The sequence below is a fragment of the Equus przewalskii genome, chromosome 2 (assembly GCF_037783145.1).
Source record: "Equus przewalskii isolate Varuska chromosome 2, EquPr2, whole genome shotgun sequence".
NCBI classification, from domain to species: domain Eukaryota; kingdom Metazoa; phylum Chordata; class Mammalia; order Perissodactyla; family Equidae; genus Equus; species Equus przewalskii.
Window position 1 is genome coordinate 37,308,973 of NC_091832.1, and position 20,857 is coordinate 37,329,829.

At 42.5% G+C, this 20,857-nt stretch overlaps 1 protein-coding gene across 3 annotated transcripts in view; it reads right to left on the reverse strand.

Annotated features, from left to right (window-relative positions):
* Positions 1-20,857, reverse strand: part of DNAJC16 (DnaJ heat shock protein family (Hsp40) member C16) — a 38,595-nt gene that overhangs the window by 12,209 nt on the left and 5,529 nt on the right. For all 3 annotated transcript variants that reach the window (XM_070602588.1, XM_070602598.1, XM_070602595.1), the window contains 5 exons: positions 20,009-20,075; positions 18,783-19,122; positions 9,812-9,996; positions 7,812-7,916; positions 6,910-7,068 (listed from right to left, as the gene is read on the reverse strand). In XM_070602588.1, coding sequence (XP_070458689.1) covers positions 6,910-7,068; positions 7,812-7,916; positions 9,812-9,996; positions 18,783-19,122; positions 20,009-20,075 — 856 coding nt within the window. The remainder of the gene's footprint in view (positions 1-6,909; positions 7,069-7,811; positions 7,917-9,811; positions 9,997-18,782; positions 19,123-20,008; positions 20,076-20,857) is intronic.

Here is a 20,857-nt window from a genome sequence, read left to right on the forward strand (position 1 = left end):
TGTGCATCGTACTTCAGTAAATAATGTAAAGGGAGGGGACCACAGAAAGAATGAAAAGACAAGTTACAGAATGGGTGAAGATGTTTGCCACACATATAAACGATAAAAGAGGAGGGGAAAAAGGCATAACACACAAATAAACTTCTACAAATCACTAACAAAAAGGCAGATAATCCAGTAGGAAAAAAGAGTAAAAGACTTGACAGGCATGTCACAAAAGGGGAAATCCAAAAGGCCCAGAGACAAATGAGAAGGCACTCCAGCTTTGTTGTAAATAAGGGAAACGCAAAGCTAAATCACAAGATACCATTACATATTCCGTCAACTCAGAAAAATTAAATTGGCCTAGTGTTGGCAAGGAGGTGGAGCAACAGACCGCTCACACGTGACTGGGGGAAATGCAAATCGGCACCATCACCTTGGAAAACACATCATCTAGCAAAGTTGGAGATCTGCATATTCCAGGGCCCAGCAGTGTTGCAACCAGATGTACCTAGAGCAACACATCTCAAATTTTTTGGTCTCAGAACACCTTTACACTTTTCAGAATTATTGGGGACCCCAAAGAGCTTTTGTTTATGTGATGTTTATCTACTGATATTTATTAGATACATTATAAATTAAAAGAGAAACTTAAAATATACTTAATTCATTTAAAAATAACAGCAAACCCATACAAGTTAACACAAATAACATTTTTAAATGAAAAATAATATTTTCTAAAACCAAAAATGTTTAGTGAGAAGAGAAGCACTGCTTTACATTTTTCCAAATCTCTTTAACGTCTGCCTTCACGGAAGAGACAGGAGGATTCTAATATCTGCTTCTACACGCAACCTGTAGTGATAGATTGTTTCGGGTGAAAAATCCAGCCTTATGCAGATATATAATTGGAAAAGGGAGGTTTATTTTAACAGCTTTTTCAGATAACTGAGGATATTCTTCTTTGCCACTACACCAAAATTTGATAAATGGCAATGTCTTAAAGGTCAGCTGCCATGCAAATCCAATGAACTTCTAATACTGTGTTAAATGAAGATTCACTGACCACCTTGCACTGAGAATGGGTCTTTTACTCACGTGTGATTTTGTAATATCGTGCATCAGTCATTTGGAAAATATTGGTTCACTGATCTTCCAAATGCTGAGGAATTTTATTAAACACATCAAAAAAATCGTATGGATGCACCAATCTCATCAGAAAGTTTTGAGATGCTGTCAAGGTCATGGTGGCCAATACAAATTTTTCAAAATTGTCATTTTCTCAGAAGCTTAAATTTTACCACCGGCAGCAAACATTGTCAGTTGTTTCCCTTAAACTGCTCACTTCACTCATTTTTGAGAACATGTCTGCCAAATACCCAAGTCTGAATAACCGTAGTAGTCTGTCAGTTATTCGTTTTTTTTTTTTTTTTTTTGGTGAGGAAGATTGGCCCTGAGCTAACATCTGTTACCAATCTTCCTCTATTTCGTATATGGGACACTGCCACAGCATGGCTTGATGAGCAGTGTGTATGCCTGCACCCAGGATACAAACCCATGAACCCCAGGCTGCTGAAGCAGAGTGTGCAAACTTAACCACTTGGCCACCGGCCAGCCCCTGTTGTCTGTCAGTTATTCTTTCAAGTAAAAATGATGTTCTGTCTTAAAAAAGTGGCTAGTTCAAAACTCGAGTTAAGCAACCACACAAATGCTTGTCCTCTAGACAATCTTTGTACCTGGGCAAGTGGCTGAAGTGCTTTATGCACACCTCCCATTCCGTCACACAGGAGATTAAAAATATCAAGAAGAGGTGAACTCAGGGGCAGTTTATTGACTGATTCAATTTACCCTTCTTACTGCTTCATGAAGGCTATTGAGTGGCATGAGTGCTGTTTCTGGTTGTTTCTACGGCAAGGGCTTAGGAGCAAAGAACACACGCCCACCAGCAGCCGGCTGCCCAGGTCTTGGCTGTGCACTCCGCTGTGCACAGGTGGCTCTGCCCACTATTGCTTGTGCACCATCAGTGCAAGCGTCAATACAAAGAAAAAGGACAAATTACGTCTTCATATCATGAAGACAGTTTTGATCTCACAGACTCCCTTACAGGGCCTTTGGGACCCCCCTCAGGGGTCGGTGAGCCACATTCTGAAAACCGCTGTCCCACAGAAGCGTGTGCATGGGTGCACTGGGATACACACAACGTCCATGCAGTACTGCTCCTAAAGCCCCGAAATGTCCATCAACGGAAGACGGAGTAAACACACTATAATGTGGCATAGACACTATACAGCAAATGAAAACGAGGGAACTAGAGCTACACGAAACAACCGGTGCCACTGTGTTACACTAAGCCACTTGCTGTTGGGAGGACCCGGTTTATAAGCACACATTTATATCCATAAAGAGCAAACTGGTAAAGCATCCACTGTACCAGTAATTTTGTAAACGTGTTTGACTTACAATTTTCTCCAGGGGATACATAAATAACAATTCTGAAGAGTATAAGCTATTACTAAAAAGCAATTTAAGAAATCTCCATAGATTAACCTTGGATTGAGACGATTTTCTCTCTCCAACTGGGCACTTGTTCTCTTCCTGACTCTCTCTCAGTCCTTCTCAGTCGCCACGAGGTACCCCCTCTTTTGCTGGTGGTTGCCCAGAGTGTGTCCATGGCCCCCTCTCTCCTTACTTTACAGACCAGGCCTGGGAATCTCCCACAGTCAAGACTTCAACCTCTAACCGGTCACTGATGACCCACCAATCTCTGTCCCCAGCTCACCTGCCTTTCCTGAGATCCAGATGCCTAGACCCCATGCCTGATGGACGTCTCCCCTTCGATGCCCCATAGGCAGCTCTAAGTCAATATACCCATAACTGAATTTATTATCTTGTCCCTAAACAAGCCCTTCTTTCCCTACTACCTACTTTCCCATCCGGTCTGCCACACATGACATCGTTCTCCTGTCCCCAGTCTCAGGGACCCTCCATGTTCACCTGGCACTGAGTTTACGATACACCTAAGTGAGGCATCTATGAAGATGGATGGAAACTGCCTTTAGGTCTCTCTCCTCTCCTGACTTTGAGTTGCTTGAGGACAAAGACTACCTCTGGGGGCTGGCCCCGTGGCCGAGTGGTTAAGTTCGCGCGCTCCGCTGCAGGCAGCCCAGTGTTTCGTTAGTTCGAATCCTGGGCGCGGACATGGCACTGCTCATCAGACCACGCTGAGGCAGCGTCCCACATGCCACAACTAGAAGAACCCACAACGAAAGAATGCACAACTATGTACCGGGGGGCTTTGGGGAGAAAAAGGAAAAAATAAAATCTTTAAAAAAAAAAAAGACTACCTCTGGATGTCAGAGCTGGCTCTGTATTTACTACGTAGCAGGCAGGAAATGAAAGGTTTCTGAGTGAATGAAATAAAGGATTCTATAGAATTTCTTGTTCTCATTCTAGCCTCCTTTCAAAGAAGGTAAATCAAAGGGTCCTTGATGATTGTTTAAAAAAAAAACATTAAAAAATACAATAACACATGTTTATTATAGGGGCTTTTGAAAACTTAAATATTAAAATAACATATAATTCTACCATCAGGAGATAACTACTAACGTTTTGATGTATTTACTTCCAGTTTTTTCCTATGCACCTGTATGCACACCCACAGATCACGTTACGAAATTGAGATGAATGTTTAAACTGTATATACAGTTGATATGTGCTGAGATCTTTCAGTCTCTGTGCTTTGTCTGTTTCAATTTTCAGTCTCCTACAGACTTCATTTAAATGATTAAGTTGGAGAAATTAGTTACTATGTGTTTTGCCCGCCTCAAAGTGAAACTCAGGTCTGAGACGACCACAGATAGAGTTGAGACCTGATATATGTTGAGGGACCTCAATTTTGCACCCTGTTTGTTCTTTAACATTACGTTATGAAAATCATCCCCATCATTAAGTACCCCTGAATTGCCATTTTAAATGGGTATATAACAGTCCCTGTTTGGGATATTCCAGTAATTATCTACTGTTGGATATTTGTATTTCCTCCCCATTTTCGCTGTTATGGATATACTTAATGTCTCCGTATGTAATTCCTCGTCTGAGTTCCTGTTCCCTTAGGATAGATTCCTAAAGGGGAACCTCATTTCCCCCAGGTCTACACTCAAGTATCATCTTAATGAGGCCCTTCTTGGCCAGTCTGCCTTAAAAATGGGAACCTTCTGCCCCCAATACTCCACATTCCTTTCCTGCCTTTTCTCCTTGGCACTTATGACCATATAACAGACTACATATAATAAAGTATGTTATACTGATGGTCTGTCACTTCCACCAGAACATGGGACAGGGAGTTCTGCTGGTTTCCCCAGCACGGAGAGTAGCGTTGGGCACAGAACAAGGACTTAGGAGTACTCTTTTGCTGAATGAATGTAGGCAATTGATACATTATCACCCAACTGCTTTCCTGAAAACCTGGAAACTTCTGAAGCTTCCTCCAGCAAGGCAAAAAAAAGGGTGCTTGTTTCTCTACATTCTCAATACTATTGAGTATTTTTATTTTGAAAATCTTTAACAATTTGATGGGAGAAGAAATAAATTTGCCTTTCTTTGATTATTAATGAGATCCAATTTCTTTTTTGAACATCAATTTTTAAAAAGTGATTATTAAATCTCTTCTCAGAATCTCATTCATATTCTTAGCCCATTTTTCTTGGGAAGTTTTATTAAAAAATTTTCTTTATTAAGGTGAAATTCATATAATACAAAATTAACCTTTTTTTTTCCTGAGGAAGATTTGCCCTGAGCTAACACCCACTGCCAATCTTCCTCTTTTTTTCTTTTTTATGTGGGCTGCCACCACAGCGTGGTCACAAATGTTAGCTCAGGGCCAGTCTTCCTCAGCAAAAAGAGGAGGATTGGCAGTAGATGTTAGCTCAGGGCTAATCTTCCTCAAAAACGAAAAGGAGATCAACCCACAGCTTCCCAAGAGAGACCACTTCATGGGTCCAGAGTTTTGGGGGATGAAGATGTTTTGGAACTAGATACAGGTGATGGTTACACAACACTGTGAATGTACTAAATGCCCCTGAATTGCACACTTCAAATGGTTAATTTTGGGCCAGCCCCAGTGGCTTAGTCGTTAAGTTCAGCATGTTCTGCTTTGGCGGCCCAGGTTCAGATCCCAGGCACAGACCTACACCACTCGTCTGTTGGCAGCCACGCTGTGGTGGCAGCCCACATAAAAAAGAAAAAAAGAGGAAGATTGGCAGTGGGTGTTAGCTCAGGGCAAATCTTCCTCAGGAAAAAAAAAAGGTTAATTTTGTATTATATGAATTTCACCTTAATAAAGAAAATTTTTTCTTTATTTTTTTTAATGGCTGCACCACCAGGCTGGCCCCGATCTCCTTGATTAAAAGCAGCTCATTAGAAATTAAAGATATTAATTGCTTTTATATTGGTTGTAAATATTTCCCCAGCTTGCTGTTTAACTTTAAAATTTTAGAACTTATAATCAAGTTACTAAGATTTACCAACAAGATTTTTCCCAATGCTTTCAGCCCTTCCTTATCTTAAGATCAGATAAATATTCCCTTATATGTTCTCTAAGTTAGTTTATGGTTGTCTTTTTTTTTTTTAAAGATTTTAATTTTTTTTTCCTTTTTCTCCCTAAAGCCCCCGTGGTACATAGTTGTATATTCTTCGTTGTGGGTCCCTCTAGTTGTGGCATGTGGGACACTGCCTCAGCGTGGTTTGATGAGCAGCGCCACGTCCATGCCCAGGATTCGAACCAACGAAACACTGGGCTGCCTGCAGTGGAGCACGCGAACTTAACCACTCGGCCACGGGGCCAGCCCCTACGGTTGTCTTTTTATTCTTTTTTATTATTATTTTAGATATAACTCAAATTTATTTTTGTAATTTATTTTATTCCTAAAATTTATTTTAGAATAAGATTATTGATTTTCCTTTTTTTTCTTTTTTTTTAAAAGATTTTATTTTTCCTTTTTCTCCCAAAGCCCCCCAGTACATTAGTTGTGTATTTTTAGTTGTGGGTCCTTCTAGTTGTGGTACGTGGGACACTGCCTCAGCATGGCTTGATGAGTGGTGCCACATCCGTGCCCAGGATCTGAACTGGTGAAACCCTGGGCCGCTGAAGCAGAGCGCGCCAACTTAACCACTTGGCCATGGGCCAGCCCCAGATTATTGATTTTCTAACAGGGGCAATTTAGAGGTAAAAGATTATTATTTATTATTCTATCACTGTGGTAAGATATACATAACACAAAATTTACCATTTTAACCATTTTCAAGCGTATAATTCTGTGGCATTAAGTACATTCACATTATTCTGCAACCACTACCACCATCCCTCTCTAGAACCTTTTCATCTTCCCAAACTGAAGCTGTACCCATTAAACACTAACTCCCTACTTCTTCCTCCCCCGGTCCCTGGCAACCACCATTCTGGACTGGCAGCCACCATTCTACTTTCTGTTAAAAAATTATTTTTTAAGCAAAATAGGACCAAATCAGATGAAAAACAAACTTTAAAAAACAATTCTGTACCTCTGCAGGAAGAAATTAAAGACTAGCTTCTCCTCCTTACCTGCTTTGTTCAATTTTGCTGTTTATTTATATGAGATAAAATGTGAAAGCAATCTTTCTTTTTCAGGAAGATCAGCCCTGAGCTAACCACCGCCAATCCTCCTTTTTTTGCTGAGGAAGCCTGGCCCTGAGCTAACATCCATGCCCATTTTCCTATACTATATATGTGGGATGCCTACCACAGCAGGGCATGCCAAGCGGTGCCATGTGCGCACCCAGGATCCAAACCGCCGAACCCCGGGCTGCGGAGAAGTGGGACATGCGCACTTAACCGCTGTGCCACCGGGCCGGCCCCGAAAGTAATCTTGAAACAAGGTGACCCTCACGTACCTGGATGGCATCTGCAGGCTTGTTTGTGTGTTCTTTAAAGACCAGGATGGTGGGGGCATAGACGTTGACGTTGTACTGTCTCGTCATCTCTTCCGCCCCTCTCAAACCGACATATACATATCCAAACGATACATAATCTTTGTACGCAAAAGCAGTCAACTGTTAGGGCATAATAGAGAGGAAGAAATTAACCTGACAGCACTGCATGTAAACTACAAACCAAGTGTGACTTGTTCACATCAGCGGATAGAGATGAATGCTAGCTTACACAGCCCGCTGGGGCTGCCACACCTTTGGACCCTTGTGGGAAGTCTATGGTGTTCCGTGCACAAAAACTGTACCAACAAAGCTAAATACAACTAACTCTTTCTTCACAGCTAGAGCAAAATATTCATCTTACTGACATCTACACTGGGTGGGAGGCATGGCGCGTTTGAGGAATGACCTGTACCCCAATTATGCAAGATGGCAGTGACCATGCCAGCGGTTACATGGGATACCTCCTCTCCCATCTCACGTCACAGTGGCGACCAGAGGTGTGCTGGAAGCGCAGTACCAGGCGTCACTCAGAGGGCCGCTGTGGAGAACGACAGGCTTCAAGGGAATCGATATTCAGTACGCGGTAGGAGACTTTGGGTAGGTTATACAACCACTCTAAGCTTCAGTATCTTGGTCTAGAAAATGGGGCTAATACCCGTATCGTTGGGTATTCTGAAGACTAAATGCCATTATGTGTGTGGAAAGCCCTAGCACAGTAGTGGCATCACTAGGTGCTCAATATATGGTGGTTAAGGCCAATTTCTGGTCTTCAAACATTTCTCACAGAACGAGCTACTACTTACAAAAAGGACAAGTTCTTTCCACCAAAATAAGAGGAAACATGACCCCAGCCTCTGAAGTACCTTGTACAGCAGCGGCACAACGGGCATTTGGTCAAATAGGAGGACGTGTGGTTTATTCTCTTGCTGCCAGCCGGACAGGAATCTGACATAATTTTTATTTGTAACCTTAAATTGAAAAGAGGGTGTTAGTTTCAATATTTAATTTTCAATAACTGTATTATAATCCAGACTGGAGATAATTAAACAAAGTCAAATATGTGTAAAAGATTGTTTTATAAAAAAGAAAAAATGCAGACAACTAATCTTTTGTCATCATTTAACTAAAACTATTTAAAGGAACAGAGAAATTGATTTCATATTTTCACATGTTCCAGCTCTTACAGACTCGAACTCTTACTATTTATGCCTTAAATTAATCCTGAGAAAACAAGTAAAAAACATGAATAAATCAAATTTCTATCTAGAAATTTTTCATAATTTAAATAGTTTATCAAAATAGTTTATTTTTCGACTCTGCTTCCAGAATGATCTATATAAAACCTGAATCTGATCACTTCACTCCTCTGCTCCTTCAATGGCTCCATCACCTGCAGGCCAAGGCCCAAGTTCCTTAAAGGGGTGTCAAGGCTCTGAGGCCCTCACAGTGAGATTTCTGTCAACCCCTCTAAACCTGGTCCTCTCTGCTCACTAATGACACTTCATACAAAGCAGGCTGTTGCGTGTCCCAGACCTCTGCCTGCCTGGAACCCATTCCTTACTTCTCTCCCCTCATGTGGCAGACTCAGGACAGGGTCATTTCTGCCAGGAAGCCTTTCCCAACTCTCTACGTACGATGGGCTCTTTTTTTTTTTTGAGGAAGATCAGCCCTGAGCTAACTACTGCCAATCCTCCTCTTTTTGCTGAGGAAGACTGGCCCTGAGCTAACATCCATGCGCATCTTCCTCTACTTTATATGTGGGACACCTACCACAGCATGGCGTTTGCCAAGCGGTGCCATGTCCGCACCCAGGATCCGAACCAGCGAACCCGGGGCCACCTGAGAAGCGGAACGTGCGAACTTAACCGCTGCGCCACTGGGCCGGCCCCTACGATGGGCTCTTAACATATTGGATGGAAATAATCACCCACCAGGCAGGGAGCTCCTTGAAAAGCATCCTCAGCACCTGTCATAGTGCCTGACATAGAACAGATAGTTTATAAACGTTTGAGGACCCTCAGGACAACCTATCATTGTTTTAGGAGCCTACAGTTCTCTCTGACAATTTCCTTTCAAGCTAACTCCAATAAATGCTTCTTCTGTGGATAATGATAATAATCCTTGTGGGAAGGTATATGAATAGTGCATGGAGAAATACGACGGAAATGTCTGTACTTAGTATTGTTAAAGGAATGAATCATTTAAAGCAAAATAAGAATCCAGCTCTAGTTCCTTTGATCCCTAAGCTAAGATACTGAAAGAAAAATATTAGATGCATCTTAAATATAAAAACCATAAACTAGTATGAATTCTTTGTGCCTGGCTTCTTTAGCTCAGTCTTTTGTTTGTGAAATTTATTCATATTGTTGCATTGCTCTAAGTTTTGAAAGTTCCAAAAATAATAGCTGATTTCATGGTATCTGCTATTTTCTATAGATATATGATCATTATATATATAACCAAATGTAATTTAATTTGAATACTTTCATAAGACAAATACCTTCAAATGAATAAATCCATGAGTTGGAAAGAAATCCTTCATCCTATGTTGTGATCTCATTTTTTGTTTAGAAAATAAGACTCACTGTCATTTTAGGCTCAGATTCCCACAACAGTATAAATCTTCACAGTGGTTATTAACAGGGATGAATTCTCTCAATCTGTGCTTCATTTGTTTCAAACTTCAGTCTCCTACAGACTTCCTTTAAATGATTTAGTGTGAGTTATTAATTAATTACTATGTGTCTTGCCCTGCTCACAATGAAACTCGGGTCTGAGATGACGGCAGACAGAGCGCAGGGCAGTCAGCAGTTCTGGGCACCCTGTAAACCACTCTCCCAGATTTTCCTCGACAGGTACTTACTTTCTCCACCAAGTTCCCCGGAAGAAGACTCTCTACAAACTGTCGGAGGTTCTCGCGGACAACTGCGTTATGGAAGAAGGAGATTTTCCCGTTTATGATTCCTAGGATGGAGGGTGTGCTGTGCGCTCCCAGGTGATGGGCCAGGCGTCTCTCGTACCCGGCATGGACCACGCCGATTCCCACACCTGTGAGTAGGGAAGAGTTACGTGAAGCCTTTTCACGCCCCCATGGCAGCTAAAGAAATGCTGCTAAGTAATTTTCGGTGTGAAATAGTAGGAGGGGATGTCTTTCCTAATGCACTGTCTAGCATCCTTTCACTGCTGGAACTGTAAATCGGTTCAGTTTTTCTGCAGAGTAATCTCGTAATATTTAAGAAGAGCTACAAATTTTTATATCTTTTTTATAATTTTGGGAGTAGATCACGAGGAAATACTTCAAAAGAAAAGAGAGCAAGCTGTTCACAGTGTTCCTATTCATAAAGAAAAAATCTGCAAACAATCCAAGGGTTCTTCAACTACTTAGCAATGGTTGAAAAAAACCTATGATTTATTGACAGAAGTCATAGTCTTCTCACTCTTCAGAGCATGTCTCTCTTTTATATAGAGAGAGATTTTAGAAAATACAGATTTCTAAAAAGAGAAAGAAATTAAGCTAAAATCACTCAAACACCATAACCCATATCACTACTGTTAATATTTTGGTATCTATACATATTTTTTCTTATACAAATAAGTGTATGTGTGTGTGTCTGTATACACACATGTATACATAAAATAGGATCGTCTAATACTTCTTTCACATAATATTTGAATAACTTTTCTTCATCTTTCATTCAACCAATATATTTGGAGGACCCAGTGGAGATAAAATACTAACAGCCAGTGAAAACACTTTTTCTCCTGCATGTCTAACAGACTTCTCGAGCTTAACGTTCCCCAAAAGAACTGCTCATCTCCGCCTTCAGACTTGCTCCACTCAGGCCTTTGCCACTTCGCTTGATCGCAGCACCCTCCCTCCCATTACTCAGGCGGAAAATCCTGAGTCATGTTCAACTTCTCTCGTCTCTCACATCCCACATCCAATCTGTCAGTGGGTCTTGCTGGTGCTGTCTTTAAAATATACCAGAAATTCCACCATTTTCCTCTACTTTCGTGATACTCCCTCCGAGTCATCATCGCTCTTCCCTGGTTGCTGCAGTACCCTCCTAAATGGTGCCCCTGTTTCTCCTTGTCCCCTGCAGCCTGTTCCCAGCATAGCAGCCAGACTGTTCCTTCTAAAATATAAGCACAGATCACATCACTCCTCTGCTCAAACCCTGCAGACTCCCCGTTTCACTCGGAATAAAAGCCACACTGGTCAGAAAAGCCGACAAGACCCTTTGTGATTTGGCCCCTGGCCCGCTCTGATCTCCTTCCTCTCCTACTCACACTCACCTCGCTCCAGCCCCAGCATCCTTGCTCTCCTTTCAACGCTCTGGCAGGCCCCTGCCGTAGGGCCTCGGTGCTGGCTGTTCCCTCTGCCTGGAGTATCTCCCTGACATCTGTGTAGCTGACTCCTTCACCACCTGCGAGTCCTCCTCAATGAAGCCCACCCAGCTCCCATATTTAACTGTGCTCCCCACACTCAGGATCCCCCCTCAACTCGCTCACCTTCCCTTTTTCCATAGCAGTTACCATCTTCTAACATCTCACACACTTTCCTTATTCCGTCGATTGCTTCTCATGTGTCTCCCTCTGCTAGAAGGTAAGCCTCATGAAGGCAGGATCTTTGTTTAGTTCTCTGATGTACCCCGAGCACCAGCACAGAACGTGGCACACAGCAGGAGCTCACTGAAACTGGGCCATCAATCTATTTAACCGATTCCTTACTGTTGCACTTTGATGTTCCTTTTGCCTTTGACCATTATAAGGAGCGTTTTGATGGGCTTCCTTGTACATCTTTGTATACACATCTTCGTGCCCTTGTGCGATTATTTCCTAGTTAAACTCCAAAAATGGAATTGCTGAGGAAATGGCCTGGCTCACAAACATAACACTTTAAAACTGCTGAGTATACAAACAAATCTATCTGCAGGTCACCTGACTGTGACCCTTGAAGAATCTCAAGGTACGGAAAGGAGGAACCTTAGACACCACACAGTCCACTCCCCTCATTTTACAGCTAACATAAAAGATTCAGAGAGGTTAAGTAATGTATCCCCGTTTGCAGAGCTGGTAAAATTGCAGAACAAGAATCCAAACTGGATGTTCTAGAGCCAAGTCTGGTACATTAGTAAATCACACTAGAGGCAGTGAAATAACTATGGAACAGCGTGAATATAGTAAGAAGGATGTGAGCAGAAGAGAGAACAAGAGTATAGCAGGCGCATATACACTGAGAGATTTGGTCTTACGTAAAGTCAGAAGAAACACCACCTAGGGAGGTCAAGTGGCCACACAGCAAAGGCCCAGGGGTGGAATTACCACGTCTTGAGCCCTCTCTAGTTAGAACTTTATATACAGTGTACTTTTCACACTCACAAACACCGAGTGGTAAGGACTGTTAGCGTCATGGATGAGGAAACTGGGGCTTGGAGAGGCTGAGGAAAACTTACCTGGCTTCACAGTTAGTGTGCACCCAGGCCCAGCTGACTGCAAAGCCTGGCTCCTTCCCGTCTCCAATGACCTCTTCCAGCCTAGGTTTTGAAGACTGGAGGGGTCAATTTCTTAGAGGCCGACTCACCCTAATCAACCTTACCAGGGATTACCACCCAGACCAGATGCCAATTTATTAACAGATCCCAGGGAATACGCACCTTTCCAGTAACTGCATCATTCAGGGTACCCGCTACCAGATTTGGGGACACACAGGGACCAGGATCAGTAATCAGAAAGATGGCTGGTGGGCCTGGAATCAGGACAAGGGGCACAGGCAGTCTTGGGAGAGCAAAGGCAAACTGAAGAGATCTTGTGCCCTTGCTGTTCAATGTGCTCTTCCCCTAGATGCCCCTGAAGCTCCTGCTCGCCCCTTGCGGGCCGCCTTCTCAGCGAGACCTTCCTCATCTGCCCAACTTCGCACTGCAGCCTCTCCCCTGCACTCCCCGGTGCCCGCCCCGCTCCGCCGCACTGTATCGCCACAGGACAGAGCGCACGTCGTATTTATTTGTTTGTCTCCCTTCAGCAGAATGGCAGTTCTGTGAGTGCAGGGATTTCTGGTTATTTTGTTTACTGCTCTATCCTTAAGATCTAGAACAGTTCCTGACACTTAGTAGGCACTCAACTTTTTTTTAAACAAATAAATGAATCAAGTAAAGCATTTGAAGTCAGACAGACCCAGATTCAAATATCAGCTCTGCTACCCACTAGCTGTGCAACCTTAGGCAAGTCATTTAAGCTTTCTGAGCTTCAGTCTCCTTATGGGTGAAACGGAAACAAGTTGTTGTGAGGATTAAATGACATAATATAAAAAAGAAACTAACCCAGAGCCTGGAATACAGCAGGTGCCTAATTAACCACAACTATTACTATTAAGTATTATTTCATCCAGACCATGGTGAAGTCTGATACCGAGACTGCCCCATGTGAGTGGATTTCGTCCTCCAACTGACCCTGCCTCTTCCTTGTGCAGAGCGTGAGAAACAACGTCAAACCCTTGCTCTTTATGTTGTCCTTTCCCCACCTTTCCCATGCTCCCATAATATACCTTTTTTCCAGTTAAAACAGAATAAAAGTGATTAGGTTTCATTTCTCTTACTTAAAATTACCTTTGAGTCCTTTGAATTAGATATATCACCTTCATTACACATAATGTTTTCCAAATCTAAAAGGCTATTATCTTGGATCATTTCTACAAAGGACTTCGAGTCTTACTATTATAATCCCATTCGTAAATTCTATAGGCTTTTTTTTTTTCTAATTTTTTTTTTCCTTTTTCTCCCCAAAGCCCCCCGGTACATAGTTGTATATTCTTAGTTGTGGGTCCTTCTAGTTGTGGCATGTGGGACGCTGCCTCAGCGTGGTTTGATGAGCGGTGCCATGTCTGCGCCCAGTGCCATGTCTGCGCCCAGGATTCGAACTGACAAAACCTTGGGCCGCCTGCAGCAGGGCGCACGAACTTAACCACTCAGCCACGGCGCCAGCCCCCTCTAGAGGCTTTTTACTTCTCCCCTTCAGATTAAGTCCAGGTCTACTCTCGCCCTGCCCCCATCCCAGCTGGGAAGGAAGAGTGAGAAAAGTTGGCAGCACTGTCTTCTCCCTAAGATTCAAGCTGGGAAATGACCACAATGACTGGCACTGACTTAGGGTCTCTGAGTCACAGTGAACAACAGTTCCACCCCTCCTCCTCTGCCTTCAAATTCTCTACACTCCAAAGCTCAGGGTTCATAAAGCAAGCTCAGCTAGGCGAACAGCAAGTACAACTATTCACATGTCCTTATCCAGATTCAGCATAACCTGCCTGGCTAGATGACAGGGAGGTGCCCAGAATCCGAAGGAACTTTAGCAGCAAATTTAAAAGAAAGACAAAGCATATGTGATCTCTTTCAGAAATATTATTTGATTTTTATATGGATTGATGTTTCTGGCTAATCTGCAGAGCCTGGGGAATTAAAAATACTAATATTTTCTTCTCTTTTTGAGTTTGTAGGAGGGTCTTCTTTCTGTACAGTACTAAACATCTCTGTGTCATGCCTCTATTTTGAGGTGCCAAATTATATTTGCCTTCATTATGCAATCCTACATGTGTATCACATCCTTTAGGGAAATTCTGTTTCCTCTCTGGAGCATACACACATTCATTTTTCTTTCAACTTCTGCATATGCCTTAAGGGAGGCTACAGAGCCAGGTAGAAGAATACACAACTGTCAGACCTGGCTAACTACAAACCTGTTAGTAAATAAACTACTAAGACGCAAAACCATGCGACATAAAGCAAAATCAAGGACATGGAGCTAAAGCAGAAAAAAAATTTTTTCCCCCAATATCCAGGTAGCCCCTTTTCCTAGAGAGTATGAAATTGTTCTGTACTTAGCAGTTCCTCGAAAGAGAGGAATTATTCCTTCCTTGTAAATAAGAAGCCATGGTGAATCATCGCTGCGTGATCATCCAGATTGGGTTTCCCTGAAATGATGTCTGATTTCAAGACATTCACCCTCCCTCACACTCTGGGAGCTCTGTCTGCACCTCCCAGCAAGCACTGGGTGCGATGTACGATTCAGGGCATCTCCGATGTGAGTTTCCTGGGTGCAAGGACCAGGTTTTACTAATTTCTGAAGCAGGGCAGCACAGTGGTTAAAAGAGTGAACCCGGGAGTGAGACTCCTGGGCCCACATCCCAACACAGCTGTTTATGAACAGTGTGACCTCGACTATTTCCTGAACCTTCCTGGCCTCAGTTTCTTCATCTGTAAAATAGGGATAACAATAGTCTCTCCCTCATTGGGTTACTCTGGGGATAAAGACAACCCATACAAAACATTCAGCATAATGCGAAACAACTGAAATGCTCACTAAAAACTATTATTACAATGTACACTTTAATGTCTAATATAGTACCTGGTTCATCAAGAAAAAAGTTTTAAATGAGAAGATGGAAGGAATTCCTTGTCATCCTCTACTTACTCCTGCAGTTCTGTATTATTCTGTATGTGCAAATGTGAGGGTGGTGTGAATTCCCTGGGTACAGATTTTCTCTTCAACTAAACAGTAAGCTCCTCCAGGTCAGCTGACCGTTTCTGGGCCCTCCTTCACAGCATGGCTGTCTATAAACACTGGATGCTTTCGCACGCTAGTTATTACCAAATTGCATGAACACAGATTCCACCTGAACGGCTGCAGCATTTCTCCTGGGGTAGGACTGTTGTCTCTCCTTCAACTGCAACTCAGGCGTTTATGTTATTCTGAGATAATGTCCAGGCTTCCCCAGACCTCTCAGCTCATCTTTGATTGTCTGCTCCTTCTGTCAACTAAGAATAGAAACATTTGCTGCAGTAACTGTCTTAAAGGATAATGCTGCCTCACCTGGACGGGGAACGGCCACAGGTACTGTAAGGATCACATCTCAACGCCTCCCAACCATAACCAAGTGGAACCCGTTAGGAATCTTCAATGAATCCAAATGTTCCAAAGAGGAAAATGGTTTATAGAGCAAACTAATCTAACACATTTAGTCAAAACCTGCCTTCCAGGGGACTTGGGGGGTGGAGTGGAGGAACGGACTAAATATTCAGTAAATATCACTTCTATGGATCTAAATCTGGCTGCTTCTATCCTTGTCATTTTGAGTCCTGACTATTAGGATTATATAGCACAATAACCCAAAAGACTGGCAAGATCTTCAATCATCTAAGATTTAAGGGCACAGAAAGGCCGTACAGCATCATGTTCCACGCGTGGACTGTGGAGCCAGACTACCTGGGTTTGAATCCCAGCTCTGCCAAATACCAACTGTGGGACCTTGACAAGATACCAAAAGTGAGCTAAGTATCTGTAAAAGATGGATTACAACAGCACCTGCCTCAAAGGGTTGTTGTTTAATGTGAGTTGATACTTACAACAGTGCCTGGCATATGGTATACTCTCAATAAACACAGGCTATTATTATTATTATGCTTGTGTTATTTTCACGTCAGCATACTCAGTATGTCCAAGCTGTAGTTATTGTTGAGAACCACTTCTCCCCAAATGCAACTCTTCCCTGTATTCCCTGCCCATCCAGTAGCTCAAGACAGAATGCAGAGTCAATCTTGACCCTCTCTCTCCTCTTTTCCTCATTTCTCACATTCAAACGCTCTCCAGGAGCCAGGCTCCTCCAGACCTCTATGATCCCACCCTTGCAATATCCTACACCCGTCCTCTCTTCTCTATTCCTACCACCCTAGTTCAGGCCAAAGGTTGCTGTCTTGCCAGGGCTGGTAACTGCTCCCCCACCCCCCACCTCTATTCTTGCTTTCTTCAATCTGTCCTGCATGCAGCTTTAAGCTAGCTTTGAAAAGTGTAGCTCCGATTAGATCACTCCTCTACTTAAATACTTTTCCTGGCTTTATTACATACTATAAAATAAAGTCCAAAAACCAGGCACCTGAAGAGGATCCAACCACAGTCTTTGAATATTTCTTTAGTGATGTCTTTATCAAAGTAGATGAAATAGAATAAAGGTCTTTTTTTTTTTTTTTAAGTCCAGGATTTCCAAAGCCAATGATAAATAAGGTCTAGCTTCCTCAGCCTGGACTTTCAGCCTCCTCACTGCCTGGCTCCCAGCATGCTCCCTGTGTGCTCCTCTCCCACCCACACCCCAGTCACATGCCACTCTTGGCTCTTCTGTGGGTGCTCTTTGCTTCCCTGCCTGCGCTCTTTCCTCTGCCTGGAACGTTACTCCTCTGTTCCCTGCCCAGCCAACTGCTAATCTCCTTTCAAGAATTAACTAAAAATAAGTCAAAAGTTGGTGCTTGATAGTCAGTGAGTTGAACAAAGTAGACTAATACATTTAAGAAAGATTTTTAAAAGAAGTTTATAAAATAGGTGCTTTAAAAAATTTTACTTTGGTAAAGCAGAAAGCCCAGTTAATCAGAAATTCTCTAAGGTTCATTTCTTAAGTACTTACTATGTATCAGGCACTTAACATACATTTTCCTCATTTAATCTTTGTAACAATCTGTTGATTTGAGACTATTAAAGCCATTATAGAGATGAAAACACTTGGGTTAAATAATTTGTCCAAAGACGCAAAGATAGTAAACGACAGAGGTGAGATCTGAAGCCCGTTCTCTCTGACCCCTCAGCCTATGGTCACAGTGGTAGCCACTGAGCTATGCTGCTTCACGTCACATATGTTTGCCTGGCACGTTGGCTCTGATCTGACGCTGGTGTAAACACACTACCATCCTAAATTATGCAATGGTTTCATGCTTGTGTTCTGCTATTGGGTCTTAACGTCAGCTCCTAAGACTGAAGAGTTTCAACAGTCTTCAGCATGCACCTCGCCTGGCTTAAAATGCAGTTATGCTTTGTGATAAAGCAGCGGTTCAGCCAGTGGCTCCCACCTGATCTCAACCTCTCACTCACTCGCCATGCACCAGCAGTGAGCATCTACTGACCGCCCACCACAGGGAAGACACGGTGCTAAACTTGTTCCCTCATCTTCCAAGAACAACTTTATTCAACCTCACGAAAGCACTCTGGCAAATCTAAGTACCTCTGAACAACAGGTGGAAAATTTCTGTTTTAGAAGAAATGAACAGATGGTTTTCAGTTATATGCTCTCTCCAGAGAAATCCAGGCCCCTCAGCCCCAACCACTGAGTTTGGAGAGAGGGCCTTTAAAGTAGTAATTAAATTAAAATGGGTCGTTAGAGTGGGTCCTGGTCCAATAGGATTGGTGTCCTTATAGGAAGAGATTAGGACACAGAAAGAGAGAGTGAGACACAGACACAAGTACACACAGAGAGACGACCGTGTGAGGACACGGGGAGAAGGCAGCCATCTGCCAGCCACGGAGAGAGGCTTTGGAAGAAAGCAGACCTGTCGAAACCTGGATCTTGAACGTCAACCCCAAGAACTATGAGAAAATAAATGTCTGTTGTTGCACCCATCCAGTCTGTGCTATTTTGTTATGACAGCCCTGGCAAACCAGTACGCAGAGAAACACCATAAGAATACCTGCAAATACTCACAGAATAATCTGCAAATCCTACCGGCATTAAAATTGATGCTGGAGGGCTGCTTTGTTCCACTAATAGTTTTTAAGCTTCTCCTATCTATTAGGCCCCCAACTAGATGTTAGGAGACTACAGAAAGCTGCAAATTAGTAATGCAAAATGAAAGTGGCTATACAAGTCCCCTCTCTGAAAATGGGTCCCTGGAAAACACCAGTCACCGTGAATTTGTGAAGGGACATCTCATTAACTGTTCCTTCTCCCCAACATCCCACAAAATTCAGGAGACACAAAAGTCACCTTCTCCTATACAAACATCTTCCAATGAATAAAATTATCTTACCCAATCCTTCCAGTTCTTGAACCACTTCTTTCCAAACAGGCTCGATATGGATGCAGCTAAAGCACCAGTCTGAGGTGATCTTAATGAGGTAGGGTTTCTTGAAACTATCTGGAACCACTTCATTGACATAATGTGAAAAGTGCAATAAATACTTTTCGTCAATTGAGTCCCGCCGCTCAGAATTAAAAGGGAAATGAAAAAAAGACTCATCAAAATAAAAATTCTCGTGGAAATGGCGGAAGCGGTACTCTCGCTGCTGCTGCTGCTTCTGGTAGCCCTGCTTCTCTCCAGCATCTCCATAGTGATCGTAATTTGATCTCTTTTCTTCATTGGAAAGAATCTGTGAAGAAAGGGAAAAAAATAAGAAATCTGTAAAATGGAAAAAAAGGTTCACGCAGAGGGCTTTCCTGTAAGCAGCTTGGAAGACATAAGAAGAAAATAAATGGAAAGATATGGCATAGCTAGATGTTCTAAATGCAGTCACACACCAGTAAAATAAAGAAAAAACGTAATGTTGATTACCAGGGCTCAACCACAGGAAAGCTGACTCGGTCATACCATGTAAGTTGGAATACTTCAAATCAAGATATGAAAAGCTACGAACACCAACAAGTAGCCACAGAATTGAGCTCAGTGTCCTGTATGTTAGCTGACTTTGTTTTACTTAGAAACAACTCTGAAGTCTAGAATTCCAGAAGCTGTTTTAGGATGACGTGTCATGCTAGGAACTAAGCACTGCCTGTTGAAGAGCGTCACCCGCCACAAATCAGGACCCATGGACCTATCTTTACGCGTGTTCTGGACCAACCTACTTAAGCTGACATGCTGGAAAACTGTTGAAAATCTTGTGTTTAAATGTACTTGTAACCTTGTGTCACTGTAATAAACATGGGAACCTGGTCTGTGATTTTTTAATGTTTCCAGTCTACGTGCTGCCGAAGCAAGCATGTAATGTAAGTTTCTAAAAAGGAAACAGACATACATTCAGGGTAATTCTACAACTCCAATTAAAGCCTTTAAAATAGGCCAGTTTTTTTCAAGAGCTGAAGTGCTCGGGCACTAGTTTCAACATATTGGATGTGGCCAAATATGTTCTCTCTACCAACATGTAGAAACTGGGTCAAGGGCACAGGAGACACTGCTTTCTGAGAGGACTTCACAAAACTGATCACCTAAGGCATATTTTATCAGAACTAATGGATGCATCACAAAGTCTGCCACAATACCTCGTAAGCCTTGCTAATTTGAATGAACTTGTCTTCTGCTCCAGGATCTTTGTTTTTGTCAGGATGCCTGAAACACAAATGGGCAGGCAGTGAGAATGGACTTAATGTTCTACACATGGTCAGTTAACATCCTTGTACACACAGTTCACTACATCAGAGGCAAATCGAAGGCCATTTTGTTAGGACAGTTACTTAAAAAATAAATGGTAGAAGCAATCACTTGCTTCACATTGACATAGTAAACCAAACTCTGAAACAGGCAACTTCCAAAAGCACTTGAGCTGGGCACATTTTCACAGCACCAGACAGTACAGCAGCATTGCACCCAGGAAAGGCGGCTGCTAAAGCTGGCTCAAGGGTAAAGTCACTTATGCATAAGTGAACTGACTTCTTCTCCCGGGATGGCAGCATTTCATCCCAATGTTAGAATGATATCAATGAAAGTATTTCTTCTGACAACTCAGGGAGACAGAGGAAAGAGGTTTTAGGATGCACCGTGAATTTGTTTAGTAACAACCATGCTCCAAATAGCAGCTTGCTGCTGATGTTCAAATCAGAACATTTCAGTTTTCATCAGGACTCTGGTTATCCCATCCTGCCTGTGGCCTGTGATTGCCTTTTGCCTACAAATGGGTAATGATTTCAAGGACACATGTTTCAAGATGTGAGAAAAGTCTACAACTTACGCAAAGTGGTTGCAACTAATAGTTGCAACTAATATTAGAACTAATTTTTGCCATCATACACAGCTGGCAATTAACTGTATCTATCCTGGGGTCATATATTATTCTATAATCTGCTTGTGTTTATACCAATTTTAGCTTTGGGGATTTTAAAGTCCTGGAAATT